The following is a 12958-nucleotide window of genomic DNA, read 5'->3' on the forward strand; positions in this document are numbered from 1 at the left end:
TCATGCACGCTTTTGATGCTTCTATAATCATGCCACCCAAGACGCATTCATGCTGATTCGGCTCAACTTGGGACAGATATCAACCCTACAAAGCATTTTCTGAAATTAAACCACTCATAGACATTCTAATTCATATATTTTTAAACGCACGATTTTTTTTTTATAACAATCACTACTCTATTTTGCGACATTAATTGAAAGGTGGTATATGCAGTCTGCAGTATCGTTTAAGCAATGAGTATCTAACATGTGCACCACGTGACAGTGTTATGTTGTATACATTTTGAGTACTTGGTGTGTTACCATGGATGTGAGGCCCATGTGCAGCAGAACAGTGATCTTAAAATTCCAATATTCCCACACCATTTCTGCCGGCATTCCACAAACACATTTTCATGAACGCACGCGTGTTTTATGCCCTACTTTGATTGGTAAACAGTGAACGGGGCTTGTGGAGTGTCATCAGGAATGCAGAATGGAAATACACTTGTGCAGACTGCCGCCTCCATAAGCGCAGGACAGACATTTACCCAAGAGAGGAGGACTGCGTCGTACATTCGTTGCATACAGGAATAAATGTGGCTCTGCACCGCCAGGATCATTTTTATTAGCACTCACGATGGGGGCGGGGAGGAGTAACACCACCAACTAAATCAAGTCGCATGGCCAAAAACCACACTCAAGCTGCCACTTGAACTGCAGGGCCACCTGCCGGCAGTGGTCGAGATCACTTGCGCATAACCTGCATGTCTTGACTCTCTGACACCACCCTTCCATCCAGTGTCTCGATCTGCTTGATCAGCACCTGCTGCGAGGCGTACCCTTGAAACTGCGGTTTGGTCTCAAGTGGAGACGGCGACGGACCTAGACACACAGATACGTACCACGGATTAGATGCACGTGTGCACAGAGTACACGCAACAAAGACAAAAATCCCCCGTATTGCCTAAACAGACTGCAGGGGCAAGTGCTGTTCGCGAGCACCTATGAAGGCCGGCACGGCACACAAGGAGGTGGGTGGCAAGCACCACGCCCAGCCGCCTTTGTCTCCCCAGTGGCGATGTTTACACACCGCACCAGGTACTCATTTGCGGCTGAGTCGACCTAGGGGAGGCCCAGGACCGGCAAATATCTGAACCGTTTTATTATCATTTATATGAAAATTTTCTGTAAGTGATGTCGAGATGTTATTTTCTAGGAAAATAAAATAAAATAAATGAAGATTGATTAATTTACAAGCAAACAAAAATGTGCACGATGGGTGGTGTTAACTCACTGTATTCTGAGGCAGTCGGTCCAATCCTGGTAGTGGTGATCCTGAAAACAAAAGCCGAAGATTATTTTGATGCAAAGCAGGCATCATCGTTCAAACTCCAGTCCTCGCAACCCCCTGATGGAGCGGTTTTCTGCCACCGCCGATATTTCCAATCCAAGCGACCACAAAGTTGCACACACACAACCCTGACGATGGTTTGCGAATCATGGGGAGATGCACAGTGGGCGAGGGCTGCCGTGAGGACGGGACACCTGAGAGACACCCGTCCACAGCGCGCACTAACAACTGGAACTAAGTGCCCAAATTATTGATGGCCACTTAAGCAATCTCAGTGAGAAGATTACTCCCTATCATCGCAATATATGAACCGCAGCCATTATCTAATATGAGATGTACATGAGTCGATATATTATTGCAGGGGCAACATCAACATCTGTTAGTTTATTCTGTTCCCAAATAGTTCAGCTAACAACCCCGTACTTATTATGTATTATAGAGGACCAATGCACATGCTGAATGCCTTGGTAAACACAGCATTTGCATGGTATTTACTGTACATTCGTTATTTGTTTCCCTCCTATTAACTTCCCAACCCACTGCATCATCCTGTTTCCTCCCATGCCTCTTGGCAGCACTTCTCTCTCTCCTTGGCCATACACAACATTCAATATCGAGCAATAACATCGTGAAACCAGAGCAGAGGAAAATAACAATTCAGCTCTGTGGTTGTAGATCAACATTTGTATTACTATAGTTACAATGCTCTTTGTTAACCCAAGGAAAGCTCAATGAGTCATTCGACTCTTTCTGAGGATTTATCCTGCATTGGACAGATTGACCAATTGCTGCATTTCTGATGTTTGGATGGTGGGAGGAAACCAGATTAACCCAGAGAAAAGCCACAAACGCTTAGTGGGTAACTCTTAAAGCGCCGCACACATATATTCAATAATCCATAACAGCACCACCGTGGCCTGGCCACCTCGCAGTTCTTGAATTGCTGGGTTAGCATGACAATCTCCAACTCGGTGTGATGGCCAGCCCATTTGGAAGCAGCTACCTGCCCTCCTCGCCCTCCAGGAGCTTGCGGTAAGCGATGATCTCCATGTCAAGGGCCAACTTGACATTCATGAGCTCCTGGTAGCTGCGGTGATGGCCGGTGAGCTTGCTCCTCTGCTCCATGATGGTCACCTCCAGCAGCTGCCTCTTCTCCGTGAGTTGCCTTATGGTGTCTTTGCCCTTTTCCTCAGCAAGAGCAATGGCCCTCTCCAGTGCCAAACACTGTGCCACGACAACACAACAATCATCATCGCCGCCATCGATCATTATCAAGCTCATGGTCAACCCTAAACTGCATCCACTGGACGAACCATGGCAGTGGATGTGAATAGCCTGATGCACAAATAGAAAATGTAAAACTCTCCAGTAGTGTGCGACCGTGGTCATCCAGAACAGACCATAACGACGCAATGCCCGACCCACAAATACAAAAGAGACATCACAGCCGTGGCTCACAACGGAACTCGTGGTAGTTTGAGAGTTCACGGCGCAGCACCCCAAACAGTGCGCCGCTGCTCCAACCCCCCCCCTACTTTACATAATGGGGGCCAGGACACACAAACAAACAAACAAAAACGATGCCATTTTCTAGCAGCACAATAATAAGAACGCACGCAGAGGCCCAACAGGCAAGACCCCGCGACACAATACACACCTGTTGCTTGAGAGCCTCCAGTTCTGCTTTGTAGCGCTGCATGTTCCGACGCACCTCGCTGATCTCAACGGTCACCAGTCTCATGTCATCGTTGATCTTGACCTCGTTGGACCTGTTCGCGTCCAGCTGGGTCGCACATTTACAAAATGAAACGTGAGTTATTTTTGTAATCAAACCGACAACGGTCTATATACCCCTTTGTTTTGCCCCCTTTCACGTGGTCATGCTGCGCCGGAATGTTTTTTCTGGTATCCGGTTGTAGAAATCTCCACGCATGTCGTTGCAATTCTTTTTTTTTGTTAAATGACAAAACTGAACTAACTCAATTCGTGAGGACGCCGGTTAATATTTGTCCATCGTGGGGTGACCGTGTCCACCTTCTGCACTCACCGCTATAGCGTCATACCCCTCTAGGTGGCACTTAGGTAACACATTTTATTTGAAATCAAACATGACAAATTCTACAGAGGCTTTTTCAATCAACTATAATGCTACCGTATTATGTTGAGGATAACTGAAGAGGGGTAAAGCAAGTTATGTTAAACACCAAAAGTGTGGATATGGATGCATGCATTTTTTGTTTACAGAATTTTCAGAAAGACGTCACAATTAGTACTATTTTTGTGGGTTCTCAAACATGATCATCCTCCGGAGAGATTGGTCCCCGGCACGCCAATGTCGAATTCCCAGCGTTGAGACTCTTGCTAGGCATTTTCTGTATAAATAAAGTTCGTTATCTGTTATCGCCATTGTGGTTCAAGCGGCACGTTACCTTGGTCTCGAACGAGATCTTGAGCTCCTCGCGGATGCGCACCGCCTGCTTCATGTACTGCTCGCGCACCTCGGCCAGGTACGCGTCCAGATCAAGCCCCGGTGAGGAGTCCACCTCCACCACGATGTCCACCTTCACCATGCGCGCCTCCAGCTCGCGGATCTCCTGCACGCACACCGCACGGGCACCCTCGTCATTGCAGCGGCAGCCAGGAACAAATTCCGGTATCCTCACCACAACCACCCCCCCCCCCCCCCAGAGCAAAAATGACCCCCCACTTCCTCCTCCTCCATCCCATTTATTTTCAACAACAACGGCCGCAATTCACCACTCACGGTGACATCGCCACGGTGCTTGTGCCAGGCTACCCCAATACCCCTGAAGTCTGGCTCTGATACATAGGTGGAGTTTAACTTCTATATTTGGGGGGTAGCAGGGGTTCGCTTTGTCCCTAGCTTCAGGAATCACAGGCGCATATTATTTATTTATCTTAATTGTAAACTACTGAAAATAAATTAATAAAATTGCCCAGTTTAGGACCAGCGTTACCCCCCCCTGCCCCCCCAAACTCCGTCCATGCTCTGGTGGCAGCAGCAGCAGCCTGGCCTTAGTGGACTGGGCACCCAAGCACAACTGTCCAGTGAGTCTACATCCTTCGTGACCTTTGTTTGGAATGTGCCCCAATCGTTATTTGTTTTACCTACTTTATCATCCCAGTGGTCAAATGAGAAAAAGCACAGATGCGTGCGGGGCAGCCGTAACTTAGCGGTACAAGAATGAAATATTGAATTCATCCGTACGGAGCTTTGAGTGTTGCCACCAACCCATGTATCTGATCTTGTCCAACATTTCCATTTTCCCACCACGTCAAACAACTAATTTATGGAACTCGACAAATATCCCAGAAAATGACAGTCTTAATACTCAATGAGGCTTTCCTGGGCAAATAAAGATTAGTATTATTATGATTGCTATTACTAATATATATTGTTTGCAGGTGAGTATAGCTTTCGTAGAGTAAGAGAGCAATTATCAGAATGATTAACTGCAGATTGATTAATGTAAACTGGGTCGTAATGCACAATGCATGTTGGTTGTCGACAGTGCTCACGATAATCCCCTGTGGTCTATGGTTTGGCACCCTGACGTAGACATGTGGAATAAATATTAAGCGCTCTTCTCATAAAAAAATTTACTTAATTTCAAATATGAAATGATATATTATTGTTACACTTAAATTGTCAAGACTTTTCTTCTTACTTAGGTAGCACTTTTTAACCCCGACTAAAGCTGACGTGGTGGATATTTCATTTGGCACTCTGCACTATGCACGACGAATGACAGCTCTCATTGTTAAAGTTGTGGATGTTGCTATGAGTATTTAGTGTTTACTCTGCCGTGTATTTATAGGTTGCACCATGTGATATTCGGAATGAAATCTGACGTTGCGCTCACATATGCACCGCTGGAGGTTTCTTCAGGAAATTAATTTTCTCCATTAATTATAAACTCGTTGATGCACTTGCTGAAAAATATCCCAACATCTGGAGCAAATTATCGGACATCATGCCGTACAACCCAAAAACACAAAACTAAACAAATTTTGATTTTAGCAGGTAAGGCTCACTGAGCTATATTACTCTTTTTTCAGGAGCAACCCAGTCACAAATGATAGCTCGACGAAGTGGTTTATCACATCGAAATGTATGGCCGTCAAATACTCGAAACGCATGTTTCTAAACACGGAGGGAAAAACCTCGGGGAGAACATGCAAACTCCAAATATACAGGCATCAAAGTCGGGATCGACCCCATGACCTTGTGCATACCAGAAAAGGTAGTTAACATCTCGCCACCGTGACGGACAGCTGTCCAGCGTGACGGTGAAACTCAGCGCAGGGGTGTTCGGTATTTACCCTTTCGTAGACGTTGCGGTAGAAATCAATGTCGTCAGTCAGACCAGTCAGCCTTGCCTCCAGCTCCACCTTCTGCATGTACACCTGGTCTGCCTCCTGTCCATCACGCAGTGTGTGGAGAGAAGGGAGACGACCATCAGGATAGTCATCTTTGCTGAGTGCACACTCAGCAGGAGCTGGACAAGGTAGGAGCATGCATGGACTTTAGACTCAGCCAATAGTCTACTGATAAGGCTCTCGCTGGCAAGAGAAGGCCGCACACACACATTTTGTTGTATTGTACACTATGCTAGAAATGCCCTGTCAAAAGTGCCTACTTTGATATACTGTACACCACTGGCAAATATTATCCAGGTCTCACTTGAAAAAAACATTTAGTTGTAAGTGGACTTCCAGCTATATATTCCGTTTGTTTTATGTGTATGCGCGTTTGTCCTGAGAGCTTCTGCTGGGCTACTCCACCCAATTTCAATGAGGTGTCATTTGAAAGCTTAAGGCCGCTGTGCGTGTAACATGAGCCCAGGCTGTGGCCTCACTGGGGAGTGCTATTGGCTTCCCTGGTCTCTGACCCCCAAGCACCCCCAAGACCAGGGGCGGTTTCTTCATTAGGGCGATTGGGCGATGCACCACCAATGTCATTCAACCACAGAGTCACGCTAGCCGTCACTGTGCCTCTGGATATAGTCCAATCAGCGTCATGCTACGTTCTGTGGAGTACCGCCTCTTTTTGGGCGATTTCCTTCCAGCTGAGAATCGCCCCGAGTGGTCCCATAGACTTACATTTAAAGATGTTTTTTTTCGAACGGGGGCGCGGCAATGCATTCTCTATGGCTTCCGGGAGGGCTCGCCCTAACGTGCTTACGTCATCATACGTGCTTACGTCATCATACGTAAGCACGTTTCATCCAACAATATAATTTGTCGCCACCTAGTGGAATCTTTAATAAAAGAAACTTGAGTGGTTTGTTTTAATAGTGAGTATAGAAACAAACAAGATGTATTGTAAGAGTCACTTTATTTTTCATTAATATTAAAGAAGTGAAGTTGCCTTTACATGCTTAAGCTGTTAATGTATCCATTGCATGGGTGGACCTTATCCTTATCAATCATCCAGACATTTGCCCCCCCTGAGAGATTTTGCAGGAGCCGCCACTGCCCAAGACAATCCAAACGGACCCCAAACGGACCACTGAGAAGATCGGGATATCACACGCTCTGGCTAGTGGGAAATACAAGAAGGAGTTGGGACCGTACCCTATTTTGCACACTCGTTTGTGTCACGCCATCATCCAGATTGGGTTAGTCTGCCGCAAAGTGGAACGTTAGTTGGATTAGTTGGCTCACCAGATTTCTTAAATAAAAACAACCTCGTGATGAGAACTATGGCTCAACGTCATACAGAAAACATCGCCAATGACATTGCAGCACTGACCTGTTTGAGGACAACAAATTCATTCTCAATTTGAGAGCGCTCCCGGATCTCAGTCTCATACCTGCAAAGACAATTTAAAGTCACGTCAATGCATTAGCCTACAGCAGCACCATTATTCGAGTAAAAGATGACAATTATGTATTTTATGTTTACATAGGACTGACCAATGGCCATTGGACAAATGCTGCCTCTCTGTGTACTGTCCAAAGCATCACTGGGGACATGTATGCTATGGCCCACAGTATTGGTAACTTATATCTAGCGGCTCTTTGAAATTCCCTACTGACAAAATGTTGTAAAATCTAGACACTTCCTGGGGTAGGCACGTTATGAAGGCATAGGAGCGATCCCAGGTGTGTATTAAAAACCCTCAGTAACACCATTGGAACCTCATTTGCCAGTAAAAAATATGATAATTGTTTTTTTACCCTTCTATCTGGCAACAAAACTGACACCTTTTTTACAAGGAGTCATGTTTGCATTGACCACAATACCTGTAGCCATAATGCAAACAAAAAACATAACTCTGATAATATATGCACTGTCCTTGAAGTTGATTGGTCCACACCCGAAACAGCTTTCATTAGAGCCTAGTCTCACATGGGTTGGACCAGATGACGCCAAAAGGCCTATGGTCTATGCAAACATGACTCCTTGTAAAAAAGGTGTCAGTTTTGTTGCCAGATAGAAGGGTAAAAAAACAATTATTAACCCTCTGTAAATTTACGATGCACAATACCTGGAAAACTTCACCTCCGATTAGCAGGGTTGGCTATGTACAGTGTGAAAGTTCAACATGTATATATGCATACGTAGTGACATGATTCCAGGTTTGTGTTAAGGATCCTGTATCCGATAATTGGTTTTTTACCCTTCTATCTGGCAACAAAACTGACACCTTTTTACAAGGAGTCATGTTTGCATAGACCACAATACCTGCAGTCATAATGCAAACAAAAAACATAACTCTGATAATGTGCACTGTCCTTGAAGTTGATTGGTCCACACCCGAGACAGCTTTCCTTAGAGCCTAGTCTCACATGGGTTGGACCAGATGACGCCAAAAGTGCGCCTTTTGGCGTCATCTGGTCCAACCCATGTGAGACTAGGCTCTAAGGAAAGCTGTCTCGGGTGTGGACCAATCAACTTCAAGGACAGTGCACATTATCAGAGTTATGTTTTTTGTTTGCATTATGACTGCAGGTATTGTGGTCTATGCAAACATGACTCCTTGTAAAAAGGTGTCAGTTTTGTTGCCAGATAGAAGGGTAAAAAACCAATTATCATATTTTTACTGGCAAATGATGATCCTGTATCCATTTACTATGCAAAATACAGTACTGACTCAATTGTCTTGTGACCATTTGACGACCTTAGAAGGTCTACCTGGCCATCCAAAAACTATCTGAGGTACAGCTTGGCGACACTACAGAGTGAGTCTGCACGGATGGACTTACTTGATCTTCATTTGCTCCATGTTGATGTGCGCTTGCTCCTGATCGTTTGCCAGGCGCCTCTTCTCTTCTATCAGAGCCTGGATCTGGCGCTTGAGCAGGACCTCGTATTGAGCGCAGAGGTTGTCCAGCTGCGAGTCCTGGCCACTGTGGATGCGCATTCTCTTCAGACTGACCTGCAGCTCCTTGTTCTTCCTCTCAAGAATGCGCACCTGGGAGGTTTCACGTAGGATACGTCGATCAAGAGATGCCGCGTTACCAAGAGTGCATGTGCGTGTTGGTTAAAATACTCCATTCAACCGCCTCGACAGACTTTATAAGCCAACATTGATCTTTGTCGTTAAACTGATCCGCTCCTGGACTTGCCACAGCCCTGTAGTGTTGGAACTGGAGGGGGACGACCCCCCCCCCCCCCCCCACGGCCACTGCTGAAGGCTCAGCCCCCCTGCTAAAGTAATTTGATGAACATTCTGTTTGCAATAGTTGGAGGCGGCGAGGCAACGTGATGCAATTAGAACAATAGGGCAATCAATGGGCGTTGTAGGCTCTCCTGTAGGTCTGCACGGTGTTCCCTCGCTATTCGCGGATATAAATTGCCTGACTAAAAATACGCGATTAAATACATGCAAATTATTGCATCACTTTACCTCATCGCTTTATCTCTCTCGATGCAGTCGTGTAAATTCAAGATGCGATTCGCGGAGAACAAAAATCGCGGATAGCAAGTTGGTGAATGACGAGGGAATACTGTACGTTGAACTTCTTTCGCACCATACGTAGCCAACCGTGGAAAATAATAAAACACGCAGGTGCGAGAGCTAGAGCAGAACGCACGATAGACAAACGCAGATCGAATCGTGACTCGTTCCTTGGCGTTCAAAACTTATTGCAAGTGGAAGTGAAATAATAAAATAATAAAAATTCAACATTATAAAAAATATTTCTCACGACGTTTCGGCCACAACACAAGCAGCTGTCCTCAGGTGAAGAACATAGCTGAGGACGGCTGCTTGTGTTGTGGCCGAAACGTCGTGAGAATTGTATTTTATTATGTGTTATTTTTATTATTTTATTATTTCCCTTCTACGTGACTTTACCGAAAGAACCAAGAATATGAATCCCTGCAGTCACGAAAGCTTTAAATCAAAACTTATTGCAAGTGCCTAACACTACGTCGTGCCTCCTCTGAGATTCTATATGCCTCCCCAGTTAAACAAGGATTGATCTCCCCTAGGTAGACTCAGCCTTGCATTTTCACCTGGCGCGGTGCATATACATCAGCTGCTGGGGATGGTGGTTGTCAGACAGCCTCGTGTGCCGTAGGTCTTCATAGGTGCTCACTAACAGTACTTGACCCATCAGTCTGTGTAGACTATATGGGACATCTTGTTTCTATTTTGTGCTCGCTAGAATGAACACGAGCTGGTGAAGCTACATCACTTGGTGGAAAGTCATCAGTGATTATGTATTTTTTTTACTTTCTAGTATCTGGGAAATTCTCTCAGTCTCAAGGTTCAGCAAATACATTTTTGAACAAATCCTTTTTTTCCTTCAAATTAGCCTTTTGCATGCGGCAGAAAACATTACCAACAGTTAGGAAGGCATAACACTCAAAAGGTCCACGCAGCCTGGTTCACCAACCCACTTAGCTGTAAAAGATTTGCCAACCCTGCACACTTAGGCGGTAGGCTGCCAATTTTTCAACGTTTTTACCGCATACTGATTTCTCGAAGCAAAAAAAAACGCGTCGTTATTCCCCCTCCTCCCCCCCTTGGAACTTTTTTGAAAGCGGAATGATTAGTTTTGAAAATCCATACGCAGTAAAACAGTTTTAGACGATCAGCAGCCGGGCGCTTACATTGGTAGGTGTGCCAAGTCTGCCGTAATGCCATCTTCCAGGCACCTCAGCTACGCGTTGAGCCACCAACCCTTACCCTCCAACGCGCTCCATTGCAAGGTGTGCTACCAAACGGATTTATCTCCAACATAGGAACGTGGAATTTCCTCGAATGGCTGACCGACCACAAACGGACGTCAGCATTGCCAATTGCTCATTAGAGCCTAGGGGAAAGTTTGTTTTTAACTATAACATCCGATAAACAACCTTTATAAGTGAATTCTGCACAACAGCCTTTTTCAATGTTGTCGCGCAACAAGCTCCTGTAAACCGCGCGCCACTCACATTCTGGATGTAGTTGGCGAAGCGGTCGTTGAGCCCCATCAGTTGATTCTTCTCCATCTGCCGGACCTGCTGCAGCTTGTCCACCTCGACCGAGATGCCGGACGACATGCCGGACGAGATGTACGCCGAGCCCTGGACGGTCGTGGTTGACGTGGACGAGTAGCCTCCTCCGCTCCCTCCCGCCGCCGTCATCGCAAACGGGCTCCGCTGGTCCTGTAAACCCATGCGCTCCATCGGGGACTGGAGCGAAGAGACAGCCCCGGATGAGGACGAACTCTGCATCATGCTGGAGTAGGACATGCTGGACGGATCACCGAGCCGAAGGAGTATAAGCTTGGCTTCGCACAAAGGGGCCGAGTTTGTTTCTGGTGGGCTTGGTGTGCACGCACACACGTTACGACCGGCACAGACGACTTGGTACAAAAGCCCAAAGCGCTGCTATATTGCACACACACACATATATATACCTGCATCACCGTCAGCCCACACACCCTCCTTACACACGATCACGGAGTTCTATTGGGTGGGCGTGGGCGAGGCGGTGGGTGCTGTCAATGATTAAAGGTGGGATGGAGTTTACTCTCTCTCTCCTCCTCAACAAACGGGCAAACCTTTCGCAACACGTACCATTTATTGACGACTCGGGAGAGTCATCGATGTTTGCACCCGAGTTAAACAGTAACCTCGAATGTTTGACGAACCCTCCTCCCACGCAACCAACGCCCTTGGGGTCCGGGCGGCGCGTGCGTTTGGGGTTGGTGGCCCGCGATGTGGTGGGTGGGTGGGTGGGTGCAGGGGGGGGCCAGGGTTCAGACACATTAAATACTAGCGCTCAAGTGGGCCACCCCCCGCACTCTCGTTGAGTTACCCGAGCTGTAAGAAAGCGCGTCCAGACGTTCTCCTGCACCAGCAGCAGCAACCTCCACCACCACCATGAGCCAGAGCGTGAGATCGTCCCGGAGCACGAACGTGTCCACCGGCATGTGGAACCGCAGGGGTGGATCGCCGCCGCCGCCGCCACGGCGCGCCACCTCGGTCGTTTCGTCCTCGCGCGAGGTCAAAATCTCGAACGCGGCGAGCGTCTACGGCGGCGCTGGCGGCCGGGGGTCGCGCATCTCCCGGGCATCGTCGTTCTCGGCGGCGTCGACCAGCGGCCTGGCGGGCAACGAGAAGGAGGAGATGCAGGGTCTCAACAACCGCCTCTCGGGCTACCTGCAACGCGTGCGCACCCTGGAGCAGGAGAACAACAAGATCGAGCTGGAGATCGCCGAGCTCATGAGCCTGAGGAAGGGCGGACCGCACGACTGGGCCAAGTGGGATGGCATCTTCAGGGCACTCCGAGAGGAGGTTTGCGTGCCTGCTTGCTTGATCGCTTGTTCGCCTGCACGGCTACGGTTGGGTTGGGGTGGGTTGGGGTGGGGGTGCTTTTGAGCATCTGTGCACGATTGTTGCGGGGATCTTAGGGTTGGCAGAGGTTGATCTGCTTTTGGTGGTCATGGGTGGATGCGGTTTTATTCAGGCGCATGAGAATGCACTGATATACAGAATAACCATTTGTATAGAGGACATGGATGTGTCTTAATTCCAAAAAAAATATATACCAATATTTTTGTATCATATACATTTTTTGCAAAATAATCACGTTTGTGTAATACACGTGTGCGAGTGAGTTACATTTCAATGAATAAAGTGCCCTGTGCACTGCTTGCTCCCCAGATCTTTACGCTGACCATGGACACCACGAAGCTGGAGCTGGGGATTCAGAACACAGACCTGGCACGGAGTGACTACTATGAGAAGTAAGAGGCGGTGTGCCTTCACTTGAATTTCAATGCCTGCAACACTGCCCTATCAGTGCAACGCACCTGCACCAAGAGATTAAATGTTTTGTTTTATTGCATGACATTTGTACGTCCACGTACGCTTATATGACGCTCGATACATAGGGCATTGTTTCGATGTTATGAAAAGTGAGTGGGTTTGGGCAAGGCCACGTCTTTAGAAGAGTCGGCGGTCAAGAAATGACAACAGAGATAGCAGCCAAGCAACGGACCTCGTCCGAGATTACGTCGGGCCCAGGAGATGGAGCAATGACATCGGCTCGGTGTCCAGGTGCTCGTGAGATCGTCACATCGCGGGCATTGATGGCGGCTTGGGGAGGCCTTCGTCCGGTAGTGAATCAATCATGGACAATGACGACGACGACGATGACG

General features: G+C 47.3%; 2 protein-coding genes across 2 annotated transcripts in view; one reads left to right on the plus strand and one right to left on the minus strand.

Annotated features, from left to right (window-relative positions):
• Positions 1-36: 36 nt before the first annotated feature.
• Positions 37-11203, minus strand: LOC144934340 (keratin, type II cytoskeletal 8-like). Its single transcript, XM_078860021.1, has 9 exons — positions 10746-11203; positions 8567-8775; positions 7110-7170; positions 5678-5773; positions 3763-3927; positions 2991-3116; positions 2337-2557; positions 1277-1317; positions 37-864 (listed from the first exon to the last, which is right to left on the minus strand). The coding sequence occupies exons 1-9, from the start codon at positions 11043-11045 to the stop codon at positions 728-730; spliced, it is 1356 nt and encodes a 451-aa protein (XP_078716147.1). The 5' UTR covers positions 11046-11203; the 3' UTR covers positions 37-727.
• Positions 11204-11619: 416 nt separating this feature from the next.
• LOC144934494 (uncharacterized) overlaps positions 11620-12958 on the plus strand; it is a 36808-nt gene continuing 35469 nt past the window's right edge. Inside the window, exons 1-2 of the mRNA XM_078860312.1 lie at positions 11620-12092; positions 12462-12544. Of these exons, the coding sequence (XP_078716438.1) occupies positions 11679-12092; positions 12462-12544 (497 nt within the window). The 5' untranslated portion in view covers positions 11620-11678. The remainder of the gene's footprint in view (positions 12093-12461; positions 12545-12958) is intronic.

Source organism: Lampetra fluviatilis, chromosome 10 (genome assembly GCF_964198595.1).
Source record: "Lampetra fluviatilis chromosome 10, kcLamFluv1.1, whole genome shotgun sequence".
Taxonomy (NCBI): Eukaryota; Metazoa; Chordata; class Hyperoartia; order Petromyzontiformes; family Petromyzontidae; genus Lampetra; species Lampetra fluviatilis.

Excerpts from the sequence above, each read along its gene's own strand:
- LOC144934340 (XM_078860021.1), bottom strand. The coding sequence starts at position 11,045 with ATGTCCTACTCCAGCATGATGCAGAGTTCGTCCTCATCCGGGGCTGTC. Across the intron at positions 7,171-8,566 it reads ATGGAGCAAATGAAGATCAA|GTATGAGACTGAGATCCGGG; the intron begins GTAAGTCCATCC and ends TTGTCTTTGCAG. Across the intron at positions 1,318-2,336 it reads CTGGAGGGCGAGGAGGGCAG|GATCACCACTACCAGGATTG; the intron begins GTAGCTGCTTCC and ends TTTTGTTTTCAG.